Consider the following 27,696-nt stretch of genomic DNA (forward strand, 5'->3'; position numbering starts at 1 on the left):
ATTTTTTTGCTATTCATAATTATACTTGATTATACTGATAATATGCATTTGGTGGAAAGAAAGCTAAACCGGCCAAGATTATTCCTGGCCTTGAACAGGACAGTTCTTAGCACCATGTCTGCCAGATAGTACGTAATAAATGTTTATTGATCAACCAAGCTGAAGAATCCCATCCACGAGGACACTGAAAATATCTGACACGTAATTTTGTTGTTTCAATTCTGTCCAACTCTTCGGATACTGAGTTACTTTTGGCAAAGGAGAGGGAAGGGGTGGCCTTTTCCTTCTTTAGCTCATTTTACAGATGAGGAAACTGAGGCAAATAGGGCGAAGTGACTTGCCCAGGATCACACAGCTTCCAAGAGCAGAACTGAAGCTTCATCTGGCAAAGCTGTGCAGGGCTAATTGGGGGACAAAGGGAATCAAAGGCCCAAGGACAATGGTAAGTAGGCTACTACAGCAGTGCATCTTTAACTGGATAGTAGCCAAACTTTTTTCCCCCTGAGGCAATTGGGATTAAGTGACTAGTGTTTGAATCTGGATTTGAACTCAGGTCCTCCTGACTTCAGGGCCAGCACGGCACTCTATCCACTGAACCATCTGGGGTACCGCCCTAACTTCTTTTGGTGTATTTAAAGCGGTCAGAAATCAGGCCCCTGTCTCACCAAGGCCACGAAGTCCTGGAAGACAAGGTTTGAGGGGACGTTCTGCTCATAGTAAAAAATTGACTCAGCACCTGCTGAGTTTCGCCCCTCAGCGGGCTGGCCACGGAAGAAGTTATTTCCAGGAAGGGGTCCTAATGAGCCTCGTGTGGCCTACGCCAAGATCCACATTTGTCGTAATTGGTTTTCGTAAAATGATTAAATAGCAACAACGCATCACCTCCCACTCCCCCCTTCAGCCAAGTCTGGGTCTCCGGCTTCCCCACGGAATCCAGCTATTTTTACAAGACGCAGAGGAAGCAACCGCCCAATGATAGGAAGCGTCCAGATCTAGAGCCGCGCGCCGGGAGCCTTTTATGGACTCACCTGGCGCGCGCCGAACCAACCGCCCAACATTCCTCTCCAACCACCGTCGCGCTCGCTCTTCTCTGCCCCACCCCCCCGCTCTCCATCCGCCAATCCCAGAGGAGCTCTTTTTACCCCGCCCTTCCCTCTCGCGTTTCAAAGCCAACTAACGCCACCGGCGCCCCACCGCGCGGCTGATGCCAGGAATTTATTTTTAGCTCGGAGGTGTCGAGACCAACTCACCGCCCAGTCCTCCGACTCCACCTCCTTTCCGCTTGGCTTCATCTAGCCCAATGAGAGAAGGAGTTTCCGTCGCGTCATTGCTCAAGTGGGCGAAAGGACGTCCAATCAGCGCTCAGAAAGAAGAAGCGTAATTAATAAGCGGCGGCGAGGAGGGGGGGGGTTGATGACGCAGCGAGTTTTAGTCGTGACTTTTTAGAGAAAATCTTAAGCAGCTTTTTTTTTCTTCCTCTTTTAAACCCAGCCCACCTTCCATTTGGTGGAAAAGGAGCGGGCAGGGGAAGAACGATAGAGTTGGGGTGTGTGTGTATTTGTGATAGTGGTGGGGGAAGCCTGACACTCGGGTCACGTAGGGGAGGGGCCTAACCGGGAGGGAGAGGGTGGTGTCACGTGTGTGTGTTGTGGGGGGAGGGGGGTCGGTGTCTCGCGGTCGGTTCCGGGCGGTTGGGGGGGAGTGAAGCGGGGGGAACTCAGAGCGGGGGAGAGAGAGACCCAGCCCGAGCCCGCGCCAGCCCGCCCGCCGCCACTGCCGCCGCTTCTCCTCTGTATGTCGCTCTCCCCGGCCGCCGCTGCCGCTGCCGCCGTCGTCTCCAGCACCAGCAGGAGCCGCCGCCGCCGCCGCGGTTGATGTGGTTTGGGCCGGGGCTGTGGAGTGTGAGAAGATGCCGCAGTCCAAGTCCCGGAAGATCGCTATCCTGGGCTACCGGTCCGTGGGTGAGTCTATCCCCGGGTCTAGCCCCCTCCCCCGGTCCTGTGTGTGTGTGTGTGGGGGGGTAAAAGTGGATCCTCTCGGCACCCTCCTTCTCCTGTCCCCGATGCCCCCGGAGGCGGCGTTGGCGGCCCCCGGGAAGTTTGCAGCCGCGGTGTGTCCATGTGCGGGGCGGGAGGGTGGGAACCGAGGCCGCCTCCGCCTCCATCCCCGGGTGGGGGCTGCTGCGCGTGTTTCATAACCAGGCGGCCCCGGCAACCACCATTTTGAGGGGAGAGTGGCCGCGGCGGCTTCAGGTTTGGGGGAAAAGGTGGAACCCACCCGCGTTGCTCGGGTCCCCCACACTTCCTCCCCGTCCCAGGGCCCGGGGAGCTGGGGAGCCCAGGGCTCCTTCCGCCTTTCCTCGCGTCTGGACAGACAGGTGGCGGGGCCGGCCCGGGTCGGCCTCGGGAGGCGGGGTGGGAGGAGGAAGAGGATGTGTCCGAGGAAGGAGTGGGTGTGGAAGAGGAAGCTGCGGGGGGCGGGGAGGGATGGAGGAGGGAGGCGCGTGGTTGGTTAGGGAGGGTCGGCGAAGACGCTCGGGCTCGAGCTGTCCGACGGTCTCTAGGATTTCCACTCCCTATCCACCCATCCCCCTGCGGCCGCTGCTTAGTTTTGGTGTTTCCCCAAAGCCAGAAATCACACGTATGTTCTACAGACCCCTTCCTCTAGTCCTTTTATTCCTGGCGACTGCTAATAACTTTTTAGAGAAGCCCACAGGATTTTAACAAAGATCTTTATAAGATGTTGAAAAAAAGGACGTGTCCATTGCAAATTTAACAATTTAAGTGATCTGAGAGTTACATTAAATGGCCTCTGGCCCATTGAACTGGTTTGGAGTATATTCTCAGGCTCCCCAAAACCTTTGCTAGACCTTAAAAAAATTCTAACCTGAGAACTATTTGGATGTTACCAGATAGAAAACCTGTGTAATATAGAAACGCTTAAAGGGGGATTTCTGATATCTAGAATAGGACAGTAAAATATCTCCATAAATTTTTCTTGAATGACTTTAAAAATTGTTTTTTCCTTGGCATTCCTTAATGAGGTTAGGTGATTATTTCAAAAGTTTTTTTTTTTTTTTTTTTTTTTTTTTTTTTTAAGAGAAGTTGACATACATTTGAATCTAGTTCTGGAAGTTGCCATCTTTTTCAATGAATGAAGATAATTTGTGCTAAAGATCAGATACCAAACATGGCTTATACACTTCATGAACCTGAAGTTCTAAAGTCACAATTTTAGTATAGTGGTATAAAAAGTATTCTTTGATTTAAAAACTCTTATTTACTCAAGTATAGTTTGACTTCTTTACAACAGTAGTAACATTGTAGGAAAAAAAACTAACTTCTTTTCATTCAGATTGTTTGCAAGAAGTTATCTAGGTGACAACTTCATAATAATTACTCTCTCCATTGTTCTTTGGATTCATTGACTAAGATATACTAAGTATAATATATCTTCTCATCTGTCAGTGAAAGTGGTTGCCCAAATTATTCTATGAGTCTCCAGGTTTTCTTTTATTCCTACTTATGGCTTTTTTTTTTTTTTTTTTTTTTTTTTTTTGAGGCTGGGGTTAAGTGACTTGCCCAGGGTCACACAGCTAGAAAGTGTTAAGTGTCTGAGACCAGATTTGAACTCGGGTCCTCCTGAATTCAAGGCTGGTGCTCTATCCACTGCGCCACCTAGCTGCCCCCCTACTTATGGCTTTGAAGGTGATGCATTGCCTAGTCCTAGAAAAGAGACTTAAGTTGCAGCCTTACTTAATTCCTAAAAAAAAATCCTTTAGCGCTCTTAACTATAGTGCCGTGAATAAACATTTTTTTCTCCTATCTTGTGCAAGGTACTGTGCTAACTCCTGAGAATACAAAGAAAGGTAAAAGTATCTATTCTCAAGGAACTTAGTTCAATGAGAGAAATAATATTCAGACAACTTTATACAAACAGAACATCCTGAATTCTATGAGGACTGAAACAGATATCTAAAACATCCTTTTTTGAGCTCTTTGGTTTTCAATTTCCCTTCTCTCCTCTTCCATTTTAGCACTAACACTAGATTCTGCAAGTTGTATTACTGCTGGTTGTGAAGTAGTTTCTGCCTAACCCTGTGTTCCATTTAACAGTAATGATCCGTAATTAGATGTATACTCTTATCTTGGGAAACATCTGAAGATGACATCAGAGAATCACAAAGTTAGAAGAAACCTCAAGTTTTTCTGACCTGGCCAGCTCTTTACCCTAAAACAAAAGTTTCTGAATGATGTATTGATACTTTCCCCTTTTTGGGAGCTCAAAATATTGGAACTTCTACAAATATCTCCTCTGGAGAGAGGCTTTTTCGTAGTTTTATCATGCTAATGATTAAATAGGGTAATAGCTTCAATTTCAATTTATATATACCCCTTTTACTTAGTACGTAAAGCCAATCCCCATAAAAATCCACTTTTTTTTTTTTTTTGCTCTATTCAAAAATATTTGAAAGCCAGTTTTTACAGTATAAGCCACTATAAAGAATACAATAGGAATTGTAAGAGCTGTTTTCTGTTCCTTTTCACTTTTGTCATGTATTTTAGGACAATCTCCAGTTGCTTGGAAATCCTTTTTCAAATTTGATGACTGAAATTGGATTCACTGTTCTATTCAAGTTCTGACTAATCCCAGTATGTTCACATCAGATATGCACTGTTATCCCATTTAACTATTGACCACTAGTAACAAAAAAAATGTAATCACAATAATTGTAATTTTCATGTGGCAAGCATACTAAAAATAGTTAATGGTTGTGGACTTTTAGGGATTCATTGACTTATTTGCTAATTTATACTAGCAATAATATAAATTGATTAGGGATTATTGCTTTAGGAATATGAAGTCTTTTTAGAGGTCAAGTTTAACTGAGCAAGTTTATCTTATAGTTTAGTAAAAAGTAATGACTTTCTAAATTATAAATATTGTCTCTTAACAGATTGATTGTTACTAATTATAATGCATTGTAGATAAATTTATCATTGCCTTTTTTCCAAAGTTAAGTTATTTCTTAATTACTGTATTTAATGTCTTTTTTTAGTCCTCCTTTTTTATTTAACTATGGCATTGGATTCTGTTGGCCACCCTCTCCTAGGGTTTAGTTCTCTGGGGGGGGTTTATGCTTCTTTTATTTCTTAAGACCCCCCTCCTCAGTCTGCTTTGCAGGATCATTGGCCACATCTCATCCTCATACTTTTGAGTATATTTCTATCTCTCCAGTACTTCTTAAATTTGACCTTTTATCCATACTAACAATATTTATGTTCAGGCCGTTAGCTGAGGAACTTTGGGCCTACTAGTGCTTGCTGTTCCTACTGATATAAGCTTAAGATTTCATTCTAATACCCCATGTGGTTACCATCATAATTCAGGCTCTGGTCATTTCTTTGACTTGTCTGTTGAGATAAATATCTCTCTCTTCCCCCAATCCATCCTCCACATAGGTGCCAAGGTGATTTTTTTCTAAAGCATGAATCTGATCAAATATCCTCCCTATTCAATAAATACAGCAGTTTTTTATTGCCTCTAGTATTGAACTATTTTGTGAAGTATTAAAAGCCTTTCACAACTTAGTCTTAACCAATCTTTCTAGCCTTGTTATACATTACTTCAAATAAGTCTTCTTGCTGGTCTTGACCTGACCCAGTTTACCCTTACAGCCCATCTCCACTTAAATTGTCTCTTGTACTTGCAATATACTTCATTTCTCATTTCCCACATCTTAAAATTCCCTCTCAGACCTTTTTACACACCAATGTCACTTTTTCTGACTTCTATGCCCAGTTGCTAAATAATGCCTTTCTTCCACTTTCCTCTATGTTATATAGGTTGTATATATAATTAAATGTACATATTGTTTCCATAAATAGACTATAAGTTTCTTGAGAGCAGGAACTATTTCACTTTTGTCATTGCATCCATAGTCATTGGCAGGACTTAATAAATGCTTGTTCATTGACACGTAAAGTTAGTTTTTGAGGTCACCTAAAATTGTGGCTTTCAGCCTGTGCTTAATTGGTAGATGCTAGATTTACCAACCTTCCAACTATTCCATTAGTCAAGTAGTTCACATTCTTCTAGAATATAGAGAATGAGCTAAACAAAGCTTAATTCATGTGGTAGTGACTTCCCAACTTTGTCTTTTTATAGGAACTCTTCCTTCTATTAAAGAAAAATAAGTAAAACAGATAAAAGTTTATTCCTATTTTTATATAACTTCTGTAAAAGCTTTACCTAATTTATTGGAATCCTTTGGTCCAATTTAACTTGTAACAGGACTTATTAGAGAAAATGTTCCCAGAACTGTGAAAGATAGGGAATGAAATGTAGCAAAATCTTTTTTTTTTTTTTTTTTTTTTTTTTTTTTTTTTTTTTTGCTTAATTCAGTTCAGCAACACTGCTTAAGTTCCAAGGATATTAAGGAGAGGCAGATGATCATCCTTGTTTTCAAGGATCTTAGAATCTAATGAAAAATTAACCCGCTTTACCCCATATTACAAAAATGATTAGCTTGCAAAGAAAGCCAAAATGAATCAGGTTGTAGGGAAACCTATTGGAAATGATACTGACTTTTGGGTATTTTAATAGGACCAATATTTTACATAATGCACTCTTTTGTATTTATTACAGAGTACTGTAATCTAAAGTACCCATTTCTTATGATAGAAAAGATCCAATAACTTGAAAGGTGTTTTTAGAATCTCTTCAAAGTGCCTCATTTTTTAATATTGTTCCAAACCTTTGGATTACATATTTTTAAATTGCAGGATGAGATTTGGATGTTCTGTGTATAACTTCAAAGTGGGCTGATCTTTATCCTCTTTATGTGTAGCAGGAAAGGCTTCCCTGCACAAACAATGCCCATGTGTTAAGATTATAGTTTGTTAATCATCAATATTTTTCTAAAATCTGTGCTGTGATAATTATTTCATCGTTTTTCTCTGATGGTTTCTTGATACTGTCGTTTAGTAGACAACTCTTGGAATTTCCATTTTTCTTTTGTCATAAAGAAAACTGCTTATGTAGACTTTCTTCCTTATTAACAAAAGATCTGTTACATTTAGTACTAGATCTTAGATTTGTTCAAGAAGCTAATTAGACAAATAGAAATGCTGGTGGAAATAGATAGTAGTGTTCTGAAGGGCTAGAAACATTTGTAGTATTTTTTAAGTTGAAAAGTTGATTTTAATTTTGCCAGCAAAATATTCTTTATATTGATTGGTTGGTTGGATTTTGACTCTTGATAATACTCATCTGATTTATTATTATTTTTTAAAAATTTATTTATTTATTTATTTATTTGGTCATTAATTTAGTTTCATAATGGGGAACTGAGAAGATGCTGGTATAATGCTGCTGAGTATATTTACCTTAATACAGCAGTTCATACAACCAGAAATCTGTTCCAGCTGACCATTTTATGGTAAACAAAACAAAACAAAACAAAAAAAGTGTGCTGTTATCTGCTTATGTGTATTTTCTTGTTGGTATCTAGCCAAGTTTCCTTTGCTCTTATTGTTTCCTTCCTCCCTTCTGGGCTTCTAATTATCTTCCCTCACTTCCAGGATATCCCCAACCCTTTGAAAGAACCTTATACTTATAGCACTATACTAGAACTTCAGCAGCCTCTTAGTCTGAAGTGCTTAAATTTGAAAAACAAAAAACAAACCTTCTAAATAAATGCCTTTTAAATAATCACAAGTCATTTCTCTCTCAAATAGTAACTTTGTGTTCATTCTGAAGAGCAAAAAGAAATAATAGCCAAAGAAAGGGGAAGAATTGTTTTGTCTAAATTTTAGCTAACTTTACTTTGACTTCTGACTAAAGTGTAACTTTTTGTGAATTAGTGTTCTTGGGTGTATGAAAATAATAAATCTCAGACTAATAACATTTTTCAGTAAAATAATATTCAATATAATTTTCCTCTCCCAATTTTGGGAGAGTGTGAAAGTCAGGTGGAAAAAAAGAGTAAGTAAAGAGTTTATGCTTTACCATGGAAAGAAAGCAGAATTCTGAAACTAAGTATCAGTCCTAGTCCTGCCATTTATTGTGTGACCTTGGGTCATTATCTCTATCTCTGTGAGCCTCACTTTCTTCAAAACCTGTAAAATTAGGGTATCTGACTGACCCCTGAGGTTCTTTCTGACTTCAAAATTTATATGAGAGTCAAGTACATTGATCCATACCTGAAAAATGGGCACATCTGGTTCAGATTTAATTTGTGATTTCTTCCCTTCAAAAACCATCCAACTCTCCTTGGTCATTAGAAACAGTCTACTGCTCCCCCCTCCCCCTTTTCCTCTCCCCAAAAAATTAACCACTGAGTTTTAAGTTACTACTTTGTAAATTAATAAAGGAATATGAATGAATAAAAGTGTGCTTCTATGTTTTACCATGAAATCAGAATAATTTTCTAGAACTTAATTTTTTTGTTGTTCTTTCATGTTTGACTCTTCATAACCCCATTTCAGGTTTTCTAGGCAGAGGTACTGGAATGGTTTGCCATTTCCTTCTCCAACTTATTTTTACAGAAGAAGAACTAAAACAGGTTAAGTGACTTGCCCAGGTCTTATTTAAAGTCTGGATTTAAACTCGTGAAGATGAGACTCTAAGCCCATGGTCTCTATTCTGGCCACCTAGCTGCCATGATTTGTAGGTGGACTTACATGTCTTCAAAATATATTCAAAAAGTGGTTAGGGTCTTAAACTCAGAAATATACTAAGGTCAATACTTGAATAATTCAGATCCTATACTTATGTTCTGTGCACAGAATGCACATTTGAAAGTGTATAATGTTCTGTGCTCTCCATTTATCCTGATCTTTATCTTGCCACTGGATCCAGATGGCTCTGGAGAAGAAAATAAGGCTGGCGACTTTGCACAGCCCACCTCTCACTTAAATCTAACTTATTTGCATGTCATGGCATCACCTCCCTGATGTCATGGTTCTTTTTAAGTCAAAAAATGTTTGGTGCACCTTTAATAAAGTTTTATTGAATGGAATTTTTTATAAATAACCCAGATTATTATCTGGAATAGCTTTATTGGAGGGAGGACAGTGGCAGAATATGTTGCTCAAGGGATGCTGATGATCTAATTTTAAAATCTCAACAGGCTTTAATAAAGCACTGTCTCTAAGAAAATGATTGTTTTTAGGGTAAGTGCAAAAAGAAGAATTTTCTAGGTTTGTGAGAAAGATACTATTTCAGTCAATAAAAACTTATTTAATTCATTGCCTACTTGATAAACTGTCTCACTATCCTGGTTACATGGAATATAAAAGAGAATAGTTCCTGTTTTCAAGAAACTTAAATTCTACCATTTGGATGTTGCTTTTTTGCAAAGCACTTTAACATATAATTTTTATATGAGTCATGTCAGAACCTTGTGAGTTGTAAAACTACTAACAACTTAGCTCACAAAATAATTCGATTGCCAAAAAGTACTTAACTTCATTACAAGCAATTATTAAGCACCTGTACCAGAGATAAAAAACAAATGTTTATTGACTGAAATACAAAAATAAGACAGTCTCTGTTCTCCCAGAACTTATATAGAACAAGAAGAAGGAGGAAATAAAGATATTTACACATAAATATGGCCTCTCTATATAAAAGTAAATATGTGGTAATTGGTAGGTGATCTGGGGAATGGGGAAAGGCTTTCTGAAAGGGTTGAGTTGAGCTGAGTTTTGCATGGAGCCAAAGATTCCAAGTGAGGACAGCACATTCCAGGCAAGTATGGGGCCTTTCTTAAGGTGTGGATGAGAGAATTTTATTTTTATATATATACACACATACATACATAATAAGTGTGTGTGTGTGTGTGTGTGTGTGTGTGTGTGTGTGTGTGTGTGTGTGTGTGTATATAAAAAACATAATAGTGTTAGGGTAAAGGGAACAACAGGTTGACTGGTACATGGAGGGCATGAAGGTCCTATTGGGCAATAAGTCAAAAAAGAAGACTTTGCTGAGGATATAAAGAGAAAAAGTGAAGACAGTAGACAATTGCTTCTGTTGAGCAGCTAATGGACTTAATTGTAGGTATAGCACATGAGAATCTTTAGCATCTGGGTGGAAATCCAGATGGGGATTCTCAGCAGCTTTAACTTTGGTCAAATGGAGAGGAGGGTAGAGGGAAAGGAGTGTGTGTGTGTGTGTGTGTGTGTGTATGCACGCACGCGCACATGCATTCACATACATAGAGGCAGTGGGAATGTCACTGGAGGAAGTATTAAGTGTCAAATATCAATGTTTTTCTCTACAGCATATGCAAAAATCAACTAGAAACTTTAAATTTTCTAAATTTAAGTATTTCTAATGTAGAAAAATGTCTAATCCACCATTGTCTCCTTCATATTTTTCCTCACTCCTATTTCCTTGGCCATCTTTCTCAAGATAATTTTCAGTAATAATTATAAACATTATGAAGAAAAATCACATTGAAATTAAGTTTTGAGTGAACATTAAAGACAAGTAATCACTAACAGTCATTTAATCTTCCACTGGAATTATTAAATTATTTGCTTGGCTATCCCTTTCAGGAATTGAAAGCATCTTTTCCCTGGGGTATTCTGAACAACAATAAAAAAAGATTGAGGTGGGGGACTCTGAATGGATAGGTAGTAGTACTTCCCTACTTCTTTTTCCTTAGGTTTTCATATTCTATGGTTTCTTCTTGCCTTTTCTAGTAGTTCTTTATTTGACCACCTCTTCTCAAGTCTCCTTTGCTGGATCTTCAACATCCAGGTTATAACTCCAATCATGAATGCCTCAAAGGTGGTCTTCCCTTTCCTTTCATGACTTTTTGACTTGATGGTGATTTCTTCAGCTTCATATATTCAGCTAACTTTGTCTTTTTGCATTCTGAATACTTAGAGTCAATTTTGGTGATTTACTTGGGTAAGTCATAGTCAGAGGCAAAGTCCTTAACCAGCTAGGAATGCTTTTCCTCCCTAATTAAGATTTCTTATCTTAATCCATTTTCCTTTTGCTCTTGACCTAACCTACCTTCCCTTAGGAAGCGTCTAGAAAGGCTTTTTTAATTGGAAAAATACTTGTTTCTTGATATTTATAGAAAAACTGAAAAGGAGGTTTCCACAAAGGGGATATTGGATATGGGAAACCAATTAAGATGTTGTGACTATATCCTAGGTCAAAGTTGAGGAAGGCATAAAATGGAGTGGTGGCCTTGCAGGAATGGATGGAAGAGATATTGAAGAGATACAATTGCCAACAGATAAGTAGCATGACTGCCACTGTCATGATTATTAATATAAGGAAAGAATTGTAGCATATTTGTATATTGCTTTTTAGTGTGATTCTTCTTTAGAACCAAAACTGACACAGGTTTTCTGACTCTCAAGTCCTATGTTCTTTGCACAAAATTTAACACCGACTTACATTTCTGTACAGATGAGGAAAATGAGGCTCCGGGCAGTCAAAAAATTTACCCAAGATTAGATTGCGAGTATGTGTCTAAACTGGGGCTCAGTCCTGGGCCCTTTTCTTCCTCAGTACTACTTCTCATCAGTTTTCATTGTTTCAGTTTCTATATAGATGACTCTTCGATATGTTTATTCAGCCCTAACTTCTCTAGATTTCAGATTCAAACTCAAACATCTTATTAGACATTGAACTGGAAGTGCCATGGGCATCCTAAACTTAATATACCCAAAACGAACTCATTACTTTTTCCTACAAACCTTTTTTCCAGCTTTCCTGCCAATCCCAGTCACCCAGGCTTGAAATCTTGAAATCCCCCCCAGCCTTTCCATATCCAACCTGCTTGCAAAGTCTATTAATTTATCTTCATAATATTTCTCATATATACTTCCCCTTCTCTCTCACATTGGCACCACTCTAGTACAGGACTTCAGGACTTTAGGACCTGGTCCCTTACTATCTTTCCAATCTTCTTACAACTCTTTTTCTTCCCCCACTTACTTTTAATTCATTAACGCCTCCATGCTATTTCTTACTCTCAACTGGGAATATTCACTGGCTAATTGTCTATGACTAGAATTCTCACCTTTCTCTTTGCCTCCTGACTAATTTCAAATCTCAGCTACAGCCCCACTTTTTAGAGGAGACCTTTCTTGATACTCCTTGATTCTAGTGCCTTTTCTCTGTTGGTTATTTCCAGTTTATCTTGTATATGTAGTTTAGTCATAGTTGTTTGCATATTTGTCTTCCCCTAATGGGGATTGTGATCTTCTTGAGAGTACGGACAATCTTTTCTTTTTGTATTTTCATTGGTTAGCACCGTGTGTAGCTTTTGTAGTAGGTGCTTAATAAGTACTAGTAGGTTGGTTAGTTCTTATTTAAAGTCCTATAGTCATTTGTTATTTATCATTTGTTATTTCAGATTCAGCTACTAGATTATTAGCTTTAAAACAAAGAGTTCTTAATTTTTTTAATCTGTCTTGGGACCCATTCATCAATTTTTTGAAACACATGAATGCCTTCTTAGAATATTTTATTAGGAATTTCACAATTGAAAAATATGCAAAGTTTAGTCAGTGAAAATAAATAATTTTTTTCCCTATCCAAGTTCATGAGCCCCTGAAATCTACTTATTGATCAGTCTGTGGACCCTAGTTATAAACTCAAATTTTAGATCATCCTTCTATGTATTTCTTTTGTCCATGGCTGCCCTAATCTTGAGATGGCTGAAGAGGAAGTGCTTGCAGTTCTCTAAATCCTTCTGTTAAGGTGGAGAACCACTAATTATCCTGCTACTGGGTCCATTCAACAAATATCATCTGTCCCATTGCTGCAGCTTTATCACTGACTGACTGGCTTTTCCATCTACCCTGAGGGTGAATTCTCTTAGGTATTAACCTCTTTTATACCCTCTTCTTTCCTTCTCCTCTCATTCTCTCTCTCTCCTTTCCCCCCAATTAGAGAGGGAGTTCCTTTTTAGAGACTGGGACTGGCTCACTTTTCACTGTTATCTCCTCTCTTTCTCCCTTTACACAGTACTTTGTATGTAGTAAGCACTTAATACATGCTTTTTTATTCATTCTTAGTGGTCCCATTGTCATGTTTCTAATTTTCAATCATAGCCTTTCCTTTTGGGGATGCTAGTGTGCACTTGAGATATTCTCCTTTTATAACTAGGTCATTTAGTGAAAAGACATGGAGTGATTTTGGTCTATTAATTGGTATGGGCCTAATACTGATAAAATTGGAGATCCTTGGAAATGTCAATGGATTTTGAACTGTTAAACTTTGTGTTTCTTAATAGTAATGACTAAAATTCATTTAGTATCTTGTAATAGAAAATATCTAAATGCTTAGATACAAGACACTGAGAGTATATATAATAAAAAATAAGAGCCTCAGCTCTCAAAGAGCTCATATTCTAGATCAGGAGTTCTCAAACTCCTGCCCGCTGGCCAGATGCAGCCTGCTGGGTTATGGCAAATGGGGTGAGGGGCGGAAACAAAGTGTGAGCTTTTGTTTTTACTATAATCTGGCCCTCCAACAGTCTGAGGGACAGTGAACTGGCCCCCTATTTAAAAAGTTTGAGGACCACAGTTCTAGATGAAAGAGATAACCCATTGGAGAATTCAATTGCAGTACCTGGAAGGGGCTGGTGATCTTATTTCATAAGTAATAAAGCCCAATGGAGCTTAGATTTATAAACTTTTTCTCATGGTAAGGATATAGTCAAGCTGATTGGTCAGGGATCCCCAGAGCCTGATATAACATACCACAGAGTAGGTATTTAATGAAAATATTGGTTGATTTGAATGGCATAATTTGAGGACCTCCTGCTTCTTTTCTCCCTCTTTACTCTTCCAAGCCAGCAAATTTCCTTCTTTAGTGTAACTAAAATATTTAATTTTTAGAATAATGGAGCTGGTAAAAATCTAGAGATTATCTTGTCCATATTCTTGGCAAGCATTCATCTTTGTCATCTTAGATGACACTCTTATTTTAAAGGCTCTGTTTAACATGATTGACAATAAAATTCTTCTTTGATCTCTAGTCTAACTTAAAACTCTTCATACTTCAGTGTAAACTCATTTCCTTCCCTGGAGGAATGTGATATACTCTGTCCACTTCATTATGGTGCCTCAGGTTTTTCTTCATCTCTGATAATTGGAATTCTTTAAATGTTTATCAGCTTTTAATAATTTTTCTTTTGTCCTGTGGACAGATTCTTCACATTCTTTTAGGAAAAAAATAGCTTTTGTTTTCACGTGTCCCTTTAGTTCATAAAAATAGAGGATTATAGAGCTAGAATTCACCTTAGAAATGCTTTTTATTTTAGAAATGAAAAATTGAGGTGCGTCTAAGATAATTTTATATTGTACAAGTTAGGTAATTTGCCCAGAGCCACAAAAGTGAGACTGGTTTGAACTTGGGTCTTCTAGATTCCAGGTTCAATCAAGGTCTGCTATATTACCTACCTGCCTCGGGTGTAGGAAGATTAAGGAAATGACACATAACTGTTTTCCTTAAAGTTCCAAGTAGATTGTTTTAGTTAAGGGCTTTATGGACATTGAGTACAGTGAATTACCTCATCTTTCATCTGTTTACATAGCTCATTGTTATTTATTTAAAATAAAGAAGAATTTTGACCTAATTAGCTATTGCCAAATGAACCCTGGTTTTATCTTTCCCCAATTCTGTACAATTACCCCTACTGGCCTTTCATCTTTTGAGTCATTGTTACTCTTGAGTACATTCTTATTCCTGTGTGTGTTAAGCCTCCTCACAGCCATCATATGCTTCCCTCTTGTCTTTACTTGTATCAGTGAGAATGAGACCTAAAGGCAAAGGTCTCTCCTAGGTGTTGAAACAATAGGAAAAAAGAGAAAGTGCCACGATAACCACTTACATTTTCATATTCATCAATTATTGAGTGTTAGTACTTGGTTATTTGGAGTTGGAGGATTTCATTCAAATCCTAGTCTTTTTGTTTACTACCTGTGAGACAAAGAATTTAAAAACTTTGGCTTCTTTAAAGCAAAATCTGGGCCCAGTATTCCTGCTTTCTATCTGTAAATCCTATGAAAGTCTCACATTGGAGAATCCTCTTAAAAGTCCTACTAGTATCTTCTGAGGGTGATAACAAAAAAACAAAAAAAAAACCAAACCTATACGCAAAGGTTTGTTTTCAGTTATCATCCCTTTTAAGTCAGATTCTGAATGTTCTCCCAGCAGCCTTTCTTAGTAGTACCTTTCCCATCATTAAATTCTTTCAACATAATACTCAGTATCATCAGCAATATCTTTACTGAATGTTTTCATTGCCTCCTAAATATTATAGAATTTATAACTAGTAAAGACATGCTCTTTAGGTAATTGAAATCATAAAAATTCTGTTTTGGCAGGACTCAAAGGAGGAAGGAAATTTCTGAGAACATTTTTTAAAATAGTAACTAAATTAGCTCCCATAAATCATTGCTTTAGTTGTGATTTCCTTTTATTATTTCAAAATGATTCCTTTGTTAATTAGCCTTAACATATATATATATATTTTGAGGTATAATTATATTACATTATTTTAACAATTGAATGTCTTCTCGGTTGTATAAATTCTTTGATTACTTTGTCATTTAACAAATTTCATTCATTTGGTCTAATATAAAATATATATTTGATACTTTCCATTAGTTTTAGAAACTGCTGTATCACTTAAATTAAGTAATTGAGTTCAGTCTTTGTGATTATATTTGTGATATATTTTTGGCAGTGATTCCTTTCTTTGAGTGTTGTTTAGTGGATGAAAAAGCTGAACTGAATGTAGAGATACTGGGTACTTCTGTATCATCTGTGTTAATGGCATTCAGAGAGAAAATGTCTAGTCTGACAAATCTGTAAAATGGAATTTGTAATGTTAAAGTAGATAAGAATACTTGGGTCAAGTTCCACTTTTGAAGGAACTTTAGGTCTTTATTTGTCTTTTGTTCTTTAAGACAAGTGAATTCTATTTAGAAAGTGAAAGAGGACTAGGCAAAGTCACCAGCCTCACCTTCCTCAGAGCAACCTGGGGCCAGGGGTTATTGATCAAGATGACTTGGAGATGGCCCTGATTGCAATGGGAGACCTCAGCCTTTTTAAACTAAGGTTTCATGTCTGTTATAACATGTCTAACATAATGTTAACAGTTTGGAATGTGTCTAATATTAAGAATAAATGTTTCTAAACAAAAAAATAAATAAACTAAGGTTTCAATTTTTAAACTACAGGTCTCAGTTTGAGTGAGGCAATACTTAATGATTAATTGATTCAGATATTCAGATACTAAATGATTTAATGTCCCAGATGCAACTAAAACTTCTTAAGAAAAGTTTCAATTCTGTAACAAGGGAAGATGTTCCCACTTAAGAGACTTTGTAGATTGGACTAATAGAGAAATTCTTAACTGATAGAAATTCATATTTCTTGTGATTTGATGTGCTCTTGGACCATGAATGCTACTTAAAAATGAAGAACTTGCACTAGCTAACTCCCAGACTAGATGTAAAAAAGCATTATAAACCTTAATGTAATAAATTGATGATAAATGTTTATAGTAATAATAGAGAAGAATTTCTTCTTATACTCCTTATAGGAAAGTTGTCATTAAATAGAAAAGATACTATTTCATAGCTTCTTTTATTTAATAGATTTTTTTCTAATGTGAAAATTGAGTTAATGTTTTGATAGGCTTCGTACATAGCACTTTATTCATAAAAGTTATAGTTTAACAAAAGGGACAGGTTGGCCTAGGGTAGCTCTTCTCACAGTTTTTGGTCTCAAGCTTCTCCACAACATTCATAAAAATTATTGAGGACTTCAAAGAGCTTTATTTACATAGAAGATGTATGCATGCATTTATATGTATATGTACACATAACACTGTATCAGAAATGAAAACTGATAAATTTTTTTAAAAATTCATTTAAAAGTAATAATGAACCAGTGTTAACACATTTTTTATGAAAAAAATAGCTTCTCTAGAATAAAACAAATTAGTGATGAGTGGCACTGTTTTACATAGTTTTTCAAATCTCTTCAGTTTTGCATTCTTGTATTTGCTCTTACATTCAGTTGTGACATGTTGTTTTGGTTGAAATATATGGAGAAAATCTGGTTTTAGGAGATTATGTGGGTGGGGGGGAAGGGGGTATTTTAATAACAAAAGATGTGCCATGTATGTAGGGGTGGGGAATCTTTTTTCTGCCTCGGATCATTTTGATATTTATAACATCATTCAGGGACCATACAAAATTATCAATTTAAAGAACTCAAGTAGTGGGAAGTTGTGCCTCACTTTCAGATCATCAGGTGATTTTTGAGGACCTTATGGCTCTTGGGCTGGATGTTTCCCACCCCTGTTTCAAAGCAAGTCAAGAACTGAGTGAAGTGTAACTAAAAAAGGTATATAAAATGTTGACAAAGATTTACATTCTGGCTATCATCCCTCCCAAATGAAAGGCCTCGGAACTCTTAATAGACAAATTGTTGTAATATGGTCCTACATCCCTTCTGCTAGAGGTGTGAGTAAAGGAAGTATAGATGTCGATTTTCTTTATATATGTAGAGTTTCTTTGTCTCTGACAACCAATATAGACAGAGAATATTAGAGTAGAAAGTGACCTTTTAAGTGAAGATCAGTCAGCCCAACTCAGTTCCCTCACTTTGATATTGGGAAAAATTGAAGTCCAGAGAGGAAAAATAATGGCCTGCTTTGTGTTAGATGATGAAATGAGAACAAATATTAAATAGTTCCTACTTTTTTAAAAGGAGCTTACATTTATTGGGGGAGATGTTATGTATAACGATATGAAGACCATTTTGGAGGGGTGATACTGGCAGCTGGGAGGATCCAAGAATATTTTCAGTTAAGATGAAGGGAAACCTTGGTTTCTGAGAGATTTTGGTAGGAGGGAAGACAGCCATTCTTTAATCTTAACTGGAACTGGAAGGGCTCCTGATTCCTAGCAGTGTTCTCTTTATAATAAAAAGATGTTTATGAAATAGTGAATGTCCTTTCACAAAGACATTCCTTTAGACCCAAGATTAACTATAGTCACAATTGATAAGACTTAATCCCCTGAAACCATCTAAGCAAATAAATTGTCCTGTATGTGGACTCTGGAGAGGAATCTACTTTTATTTCCATTGAGCAAAACCAAAACTCGTTAACATTTCTGCTTGTGACAAAAGGGACTAAAAAAAAAATGTCTTGTGGGTTCTTACATAACAGTACATAAACTATAGCTCACTCTATCTATTGGAGTGTCCATTATTCCTCTACTAGTTCTGAAGTATAACTCATCTCCCAGAGAGAACAAAAATTATCCAAAAAAAAAATTTACTAAGCTCCACACTTGGGACAGTAGTTAATTTTAAAGCCAAGTCTTACTAAGCATGTAGCTAGAATAACAATTTTAGGATCATCTATCTTAATTCCCATGTCCAAAAATTTCCCTTTCTCTAATTTTAGATGGAGGATTGGAAACTCATTGTTGATTTATCCAGCTATTTCTAGGTCACTGAGAACTCCTTGAGTTCTAGAAGTTCCTGGAAAACCAGTTGGACCAGAATGTGCTTTTTTACTACATAGTGCTGATAGAGATCCTCCTCTCCCAAGAAATATAATCAACTATCATGAAACAAAATAGGTCATTCTGGGATATTAAAAACTGTTGATTTTTATACATATATGTCATGTAACAGCTGTTTTTTAAATATGATAGGAGTTATGTATTATGTATTTTATGTTATTAGTTTGTATTGTGTATTAATATGTATTTGTATTATGTTGTTAATTTTTTTTTGTTTGTTGGTTTTGTTTTGTGTTTTTTTGTTTTGTTTTGTTTTGTTTTTGGACAGATTGATGATTTTGACACCATGGGCTCCATTTATTTATTTAAGCAGCCTCTCCATTTTTCATGAGTACTATTAACTTCTCTCCCCCCCCCCCCCCCCAGGCTGGGGTTAAGTGACTTGCCCAGGGTCACACAGCTAGGAAGTGTTAAGTGTCTGAGACCAGATTTGAACTCTGGTCCTCCTGAATTCAAGGCTGGTGCTCTATCCATTGTGCCACCTAGCTGCCCCCCCACCCCTTTTTTTAATGGTTGCTCACTTTTGGTGAACCATTTGGTTCTTATCTGGGTCAGCTCTCTAACTCATATTGTGTCATTAAGTCCCATATTTTAAGTTTGATAAAATTCATGCTAAATAATGCTTACCAGAATTTTTGCTTCTCTTAATTTAGCCTTTGAATAACCAGATGCATTTCTACACCAAAAGGTAACATTGTCTTTGGAATTTAGAACAGGGGCACTTAATTTTTTTGTGTGTATTTGGCAGACTGAAGCTTATGAATTTCTTCTCAAAAGAATGTTCTTTATAGACATTATTAAAGAGATCCTAAATTTCAATCAATTATAATGACATCCAAGTTCACAGACCCTCTTATTTGTGGATATCAGGTTAAGATCTCCTGCTTTAAATGATAGTTATTATATATTCAAATGAATATTGTGCCTATGGAGGGTATTGATTCAAGTGATCCTGTTGCTATTGTTCAGAATGTTTTAAATTTGCCTTTAGAGCCTGTGGCATATGTTTGGAAATATCTTCAGTGGTAGGAAATTTTTTATCCTTTGGAAGTGAATAGTATTTCTAGATATATGTAATAAAGTCAATTTTTGTTTAAAAGAAAAGGTATTAGGCTTAGTTATTAATTTTCTTGTTCTAATGACAAGTAGAAAAGCAGAATTCCAAAAGCAAAGCAGTAGGAGAATTACTAGAATAACTTCAGTATCCCAAGGAGATTATACTGTATTTGGAAATAAATGAAACTTATTTGGGAATATGTGTTCTGTTGTGTTTGTTCAAATGATAAGTATTTCTTATGTGACTGCTGTGTGGATAACAGAAATTATTTTAATATTTTATGATCTTAACTTTCAGTCACATATTTAAATACACAGTGAACAAAAATAATTTCATCTGAAACTTTGTTATGTATAATTTATTTCAGAAAGCATATATTTAACAAGGTTGTAACAAAATTTCCCTATTTGCACTGCTATTTGGACTTTTGCTTGCTTCTGTGCATTTTTTATTGAAGTTTTTAATTTTACTTTCCTGTGAACTTACCTGTTCAAATTCCAGTAGAAGCCATCTTTTCTTCTAACAAATGAGTGTAGTGAAGCAAAACAAACAAAACCTCCAAGGGTTCATGCAAAAAAAAAATGATGCTTGAGCTGCAGCTTTAAAGGAAGAAACTATATTCTATGAGGAGAGAGAGTGCATTCCAGGCATCAATACAGTCACAGGGGTGGGAGTTTGAGGAACAAAGAAAAAGCCAGCTGTCCAGTGAGGCCAAAAAAAGACTAGGATGGGGCCAGATTGTAGAGTGTTTTTTCCTACAAGTAATAGGCATGAGCCCCTAGAGTTGATTGAATAAAGGAGTACTGTAGCTAGATCCATAATTTTAAGGAAAATCATTTGTCAGCAATAAGAATAGAGATAAGACTGTTTAGGAGTCTCCTAAGAGTAATTTAGGCTAAAGGTAATGGTCAGAATTTAGGGCGGTAGCTTGTGTGAGAGGTCTTGGCACTTTAGATGTACAGGATGAAAAGACAAGATATAGCAGTTAAAAGTATAACCTCATGTTGTGCAATTTGTTAAGTCGTTTCAATCATGTATGACTCTTATGAGCCCATTTGGGATTTTCTTGAAAAAGATAGTGAAGTATTACACCATTTTCTTTGGCTCATTTCATACAGGGTTAAGTGACTTCCTCTGGGACACACAGCTAATAAATGTCTGAAGCTGTATTTGAATCATTTTTTCGAACTCCAGGCCCAGTGCTTTATTTTCTGTATCTCTAAGTTGTCCTTGTGCTGTTTTTACTTTTATCCTTTTGTACTTCTTCCAGAGAGCCCTTCCTTATTACACTGAAGGTCTTGAACTTATTCCTTCTAGTGTTTTGAAGGTAACTGTAATGGAATTGACATCAGAAACTGAAGCAGGGGAAGGGACTGGGAAAGGCCTTATTGAAGGAAGAAGTGACAGAATGTTAAGGATTCTAAGAGTTATAGGTTGGGAAGAAGAGAGCATTCCAGATATGGGGAATAGCCAGTCCAGAAATATGGAGCATCATGTGAAAAGAATTGAAAGTATTTGAAACAACATTATAGTTTAAACTTTCATTGACTAAGTTATAACTAAACCAGATTTATAACATTTATTTTTTTTGCATACTTTTTGTTTTTGTATCACCTTTGTTTCCCAATCCATTCTTTGTCACCTCTCCCTCCTTCCCAGAAATCTGTCTTTATAACAGATTTATTTATTTGTTTGTTTGTTTGTTTGTTTGTTTGTTTTTTAGGAGGACCAGTAGTATAACATTATTTAGTATGGGAAGACAAGTAAAATTTGGGGATTTAATGTTTTATTGATGTTTTTCTGTTCCATCATTCTTATTTTGCAATGACCATCCCCCTTTAAAAGTTAGTTTCCAACATTGTATTTAGCAATGACATTAGCGATTTTATGAAATCAAAGTACAAATAAACCAAACCATATAATTAAAGTCTGTGTTCTATTGTATTGTGTTTTTTGTTGTTTTGTTTGGTTTGGTTTGGTTAAATCTTCCCAAATACATTTTAATCTGGGGATTTGATTACACAAGCCCCTGTTTTTGAAGCCTCTGGTATAGTGGATAGAGCTAGGTACACGTATGAGTTTAGTGCAGGCTCTGGGATCCTGGAAAAATTAATAACTTCTGAAGCTTTAGATCAAGAAGGTCTTCTTAAGAAGACTAAGTTGCATGTAGTAAACACTTAATAAATGTTTGTTAGCTGTCTCCCTGTTATCATTTCAAAGCTCCTTAGAACTGTAGTTGGCTCTTTTAAAAATTTTCAATTATTTTATTTTTTCCCTATTTACATGTAAAACAATTCTTAACATTTGTTTTTAAAACTTTGAGTTTCAGGTTCTCTCCCTTTTTTCTCTCTCTCTCCACCTTACCCCCCCCCCAATTGAGAAAACACATGAAGTCATGCAAAACATTTTCATAAAAGTTGTGTTGTAAAAGAAAACCTCAATTTCCTTCCTCACAAAACTAACTAACCAATCAACATTCAGTTTTTAAAAGTATGCCTCAATCTATATAAGAACCTCCTGCTCGTTATTTTTAAAAATATTTTTATTTTTCCAAATATATGCAAAGATAGTTTTCAACATTCACCTTTGCAAAACCTTGTATTCGGATTTTTCTCCTTCACTTCCTGCCATCCTCTTCCATAGACAGTAAGCAATCCAAGATAGGTTAAGCATGTACATTTCCACCTACGTTATGCTGTACAAGAAAAATCAGATCAAAGGGGGAAAGGAAAAAAGTACCATGGAGGGAAAAAAGCAAACAATAACAACAAAAAGGCGAAAATACTGTGCTTTGATCCATATTACTCTCTATAGTGTTCTTTCTGGATGCAGATGGTTCTTTACATCATAAGTTTTGTTGAAATTGCTTCTCACATTTCTTAATCACATACCACAATTTGTTTAACTATTCCACAGTTAAGGGACAACCTCTCAATTTGTCCTGTGTAAAGAGCTGCTATAAATATTTTTATACACAAGTTTTTTTTTTCTTTTTAAAAAATGTCTTTTGGGATACATGTGTGGTAGTGGTATTTTTAGGTCAAAGGGTTTACATCCTTATGAGTATAATTTCAAATTGCTCTATAGAGTGGTTGAATCTGTTCACAATTCTACAAACAATGTATTAATGTCTCACTTTCCCTATATTCCCTCCAACATTTGTTATTTTCCTTTTCTGGTCTATTAGCCAACCTAATAGATATAGGTAGTACTTAGAATTGTTTTAATTTGCAATTCTCTCATCAATAGTGATTGAGTTTGGTTTTTTTATATGTATGTCAATAGCTTTGATTACATCATCTGAAAATTCTTCATACCTTTTGATCATTTATCAATTAGGGAATAGCTCTTATTTTTTATAAATTTGGCTTGGTTCTGTATATGTTTGAGAAATGAAGTCTTTATCAGAGAAACTTCATTCAGAATTTATTTTACAATTACTATTGATAACTGTATTATCCCCCTTTTGCTCTATTCTCTTTCTCCTTTTACTCTTCCCTCTTTAAAAGTGTTGTTTCTTACTACCTTCTTCCCCAATATACTTTCCCTTTTATCATCCTTCACCTTTCTCATACCCTTTCCCCTCCTATTTTTTTTGCAGTGTAAGACAGATTTCTGTACCCAATTAAATGGGTATATTACTCCCTCTTTGAGCCAATTCTGATGAGAGCTTTAAGATTCATCAGGAGTTTGCTCTTGATAGGTATGGAAAATGAGTGGTTGCTGCACTTAAGGTGGAATGGGAGTCTAGAAATAGTAAGAAAAATAATTTGAGTATGACATGAAGCAGGTATCCTAATCCCAAATGGCTGGGGGGGGGGGGGGATCTAGTAGGAAAATCCTGGAACTCTTTTTTTTTTTTTTTTTTTTTTTCAACTTAAAAGCAATATTTTTATTCCATTTTCTTATAAACGTCTTAGGAACTCTTATGTGAGGAAATTCTTTTTTTGGTAATTGTACTTCTAAACTCTTAAGTAGCTCCCCTTTTCCCTATCTCGGTTCTTAAGTTACCTCCTGTCAGGAGGAAGATGTTTTCTTCATTTAACCAGTGAACGTCTTGGACATGTAGTGTGCATTTGATAAATGCTAGTTGACCAATGTTTACATTGGTCAACTAGAATATCTTGAGCTTTTTAGCATGCAGTCTTGAATGTCTCACCAATACTATTTTTCAATAAAGCCATTAATCCATTATTTTTTTTTTATCGGTCCCTCAGTTTGTCCTGAAATGATCTTTTAGAACTAACTAGCCCTTATAATGTTTTGCCTTATGTTTTTTTTTCTGTAAATATTATAACTTAATCCATTTGTAATTTTTAAATTAAAAGAAATTTGTTCTCTATCTGTTGCTTATTTATTATTAATGAAGTTCAGTAATTTTTGTACATATTTTCTCCATTTCACTATAATTTGAAGGCTTAATTAAGTAATTAGGATGTTTTGGTCCAGTGAAAAAACTAATTGTTTAACTTGGCTCTTATACTCTATGTATTTTTCCAAGACTGGCTTACTTATTATTCCCTATATTGAAATTACATCTTCTACATTTATACTTCATGGAATGCTTAGAAAGTTATTTTCCTGCAAGTCTCAGCTCAGGTACCATATTCTTTCAAGTGCCATCTTCTTCAGAAAGATTTTCTTGACATCACTGATATTTGGACTGTGTCCTAATGACTATGACTTTTGTATAGATTCTCTGTCCATGGTCCCTTTATCTTCTCCACTAGGGTGGAACTGTTTCGCCTTTATATTTGTGAGTGCAGTGCCTGGCACATATAGATGTTTAATAAATGCTAGTTTATTGATTTATACTGAGAGAAAGGGTATCATCATTAATTTAGGGGAGAAGGTACACTTTGGTCACCTAGTTCCTGTCTTTGGTGTCATCCTGGACTCTTCCTCTCACCTCATAAACCATTAAGTTGGTGAATTCTATTGTTTCGCTTTCCACTGCATTTTTTTCATTCACTTGTCTTTAATCACACAGCTACTCTTGTTTCAGTCTCTCATCTAACACACACAGATACATATACACACATGTGTCTTCTCATATAGAATATAAACTTCTTGAAGGTAGGAACTGTTTCCCTTTTGTTACCCCAGTCCAGCAGGTAATAAATAAATAGTCCCTTAATAAATGCTTGTTGAGTGGTGCTTAAGTCAATAGGATATTGAGACACTTTGAGTTTCACTATATTTTTAATTTCCAAATTTCATGTAATTGACCAAAATATTTCCATCACAAAGATAAAACTGAACTATTTTCTTATACTTAAGTTCTAAAATGTAACCTTTTAATAGAGAACTCATATTGTAACCACAAGAGGAAATTTCACTTTTACAAATGTGTTTTGAAAACATGTAAGAAGTTCTATTTCTGTTCATCTTCAACACTTAGTATTAGGATTCTTACAGGAACTAAAAGTGTTTAGTTAAATTTGGCTTTCAAGTATTGTCCATGTAAACTTACTCATAAAGGAAATGGCACAATTTATAGCTAAAATTTCCAATGAAAATATGAAATAGAATTTAATTTGCAAGAATTTAAAGTTACAAGATACTAGTAAATTGAATAAGTAATGATTTACATGATTTTAGACATACATCTCAGAAGAATTCAGATCTAAATTTATTTTATTTATATTATTTAGATCTAAAAAGCTGGTTTATATTTCATATAAAGTATTTGAAGTACTCGTCAGGTAGAATTCTTCGACTTCATCCATGTTGTGTAACTGATATATATATATATATATATATTTTAAGTTTGTTTCTGTTTGTTTTTAACCTTAGTACCAAAAGGTAAGACTGTAATTATTTATGTTATAATTTATTTGCATGGAGTTTTTAGTAAACTATAATAGAATCTTCTGATTAGCTTATCTTCATAAGCTGATATTTTTATATCATCATAAGCATAATTTTTTATTAATACAGTAATGGCAAATTAATTGAAAAATAGTAAAATATAGCTTACAGCATTTTTAAAATAATGAACTATTTTCTTTTATAGGGAAATCCTCGTTGACAATTCAGTTTGTTGAAGGCCAATTTGTTGACTCTTATGATCCAACCATAGAAAACAGTAAGTAGTATTTGTAAGTATTTATAAAATGAGAAATTTTTTCTTTTGTTTATAACTATGAAAAGAATTTTAGAATCTTAATTGTGTGAACATCTTAACATAAGCATGAAACCCTTAATATTTGAAATAAGATGAAGTCTTCAGTGAGAGGGAATTCATTAGTTCCTAAAGCCATTCTCTTAATTTTTCCATTATATTAAATTGGAAAATTCTGTCTTTAGAAATGCAAACTTCTTACTTAGCAATGATGTCAACCCATTGTTTCCGGTTTCACCTTATTGGGCAAAGTTCTGTCTTTAGAAATGCAAACTTCTTACTTAGCAATGATGTCAACCCATTGTTTCCGGTTTCACCTTATTGGGCAAAGTAGACTAAATCTAAGTTCACTATAATTCTTAAAATATATGAAGGAAGAAACCATGTTCTCTATACCCAGAATATCTTCTCTAAGCTAAATATCTTAACAATTTTCTGAATTGGCCTTCACATCACATGATTTTGAATCTCATGACCATTCTGCCTATATTCTTTGCTATAAACAGAAGTATACTTCTGTGAATGCAGTCTAAGATCATATTTGCTATTTTTAATTTACAATGTTACATTATACTTGTAATCTAAATTTCCCATGTCTATTTAATTTTTTCTTTTTAGTTTTTGAAAAATTATTGATAAGTCTTGTTTTGTCATAGCAGACCCTCCATACAAACTTCCTTTACTCTTTAACAAAGGGGATCAGAGATTTCAAAAGGAATTCAAATATTCTACTACTACAATAGACAACTGAAGTTCAAATTTGAGAACCTCTGTTGGAGGCTTGGCTCTTCTTAAAATTTGTGTGATATTAGGCCAGTCACTTAACTTCTCTTAGATTCAGTTTTTTCATCTGGACACTGAAGGGTTAGAGTAAATAAACACTAAGGATTCTTGTAATTCCAAGTCTGCAATCTATGATGATTCTACTATAACAGAATTCCAGCACTTGAATTTAATGTAGTAGTTCCTGTGACCTAAAGTTTATGATAGGTGCTTCAAGTTGAAAAATAGGGACATTTCCTTTCATCTTCCTGAACCTGGTTTCCTTCTGAAGCATTGAGATGATGAGGTGGATTCACACCCCACCTTTAGATTTAGAATTGTAAAGCTCAAATATGATTAAAACTAAAGGCAGCATTAATTAGGTTTAAGGGAATGAGAATTGACCCAGACTTAAAGAAAAAAGACCAAATGGAGTTTGATCTTTTTCCTTTAGCACCTCAATTTCTCTATATTGGTCATATTTATCTTAGAAGATTTGCAGTTCATCACATCGTTCATATATCACAAATTTGCTTTTTCCCTGGGATGATGGATATCTATTTTGTTCTCAATTCTTTGCTACTAAAAATGTATATGCAGCTATAAATATTTTGGTATATAAGAAGTTTTCTGGTTTTTTGTCAATGACTTCCTTGGAGTTATTCCTAGCAATGGAATCTGTAGGTCAAATGGTGTAAACATTTTAGCTACTTTATTTGCATAATTGTTTTCAGAATTGTTATACTCATAGCTCCATTAAGAAAGCATTTGTTACTTGAAGTGAAACATAAGAACTTAAATTTATATTTCTTTTGTTATTAGTGATTTGAAGCATTCTTTCATGAGGTCATTAATAATTTAAGATTCTTCTTTTGAGAACTGTGTATTTACATCCTTTGACCTCTTACCCACTGGGGAATGACTTTTGGTCTTAGATGTTTTTGTTGTCTATCTTGTATAACAATCCCTTACCAAGAAATTTCAGAGATTTTTTTCTACATAATACCTCCCTTTTATCTTTTATGTATTTTTTGAGTGTGTACAAAAACTTTCCAAATTCATGTCATTAAAAAATTCTTTTAACTTGATTTTTTGCACTAGGTCATAAATCTATCATGGATCTTTTTGAAATATGCATATGGTATGAGATGTTGCTCTAAAACTAA

At 35.7% G+C, this 27,696-nt stretch overlaps 1 protein-coding gene across 1 annotated transcript in view; it reads left to right on the forward strand.

Annotated features, from left to right (window-relative positions):
• Nucleotides 1-1,116: 1,116 nt before the first annotated feature.
• RHEB (Ras homolog, mTORC1 binding) overlaps nt 1,117-27,696 on the forward strand; it is a 57,716-nt gene continuing 31,136 nt past the window's right edge. The window contains exons 1-2 of the mRNA XM_074267447.1: nt 1,117-1,961; nt 25,661-25,732. Of these exons, the coding sequence (XP_074123548.1) occupies nt 1,910-1,961; nt 25,661-25,732 (124 nt within the window). The 5' untranslated portion in view covers nt 1,117-1,909. The remainder of the gene's footprint in view (nt 1,962-25,660; nt 25,733-27,696) is intronic.

The sequence above is a fragment of the Sminthopsis crassicaudata genome, chromosome 5, assembly GCF_048593235.1.
Source record: "Sminthopsis crassicaudata isolate SCR6 chromosome 5, ASM4859323v1, whole genome shotgun sequence".
NCBI classification, from domain to species: domain Eukaryota; kingdom Metazoa; phylum Chordata; class Mammalia; order Dasyuromorphia; family Dasyuridae; genus Sminthopsis; species Sminthopsis crassicaudata.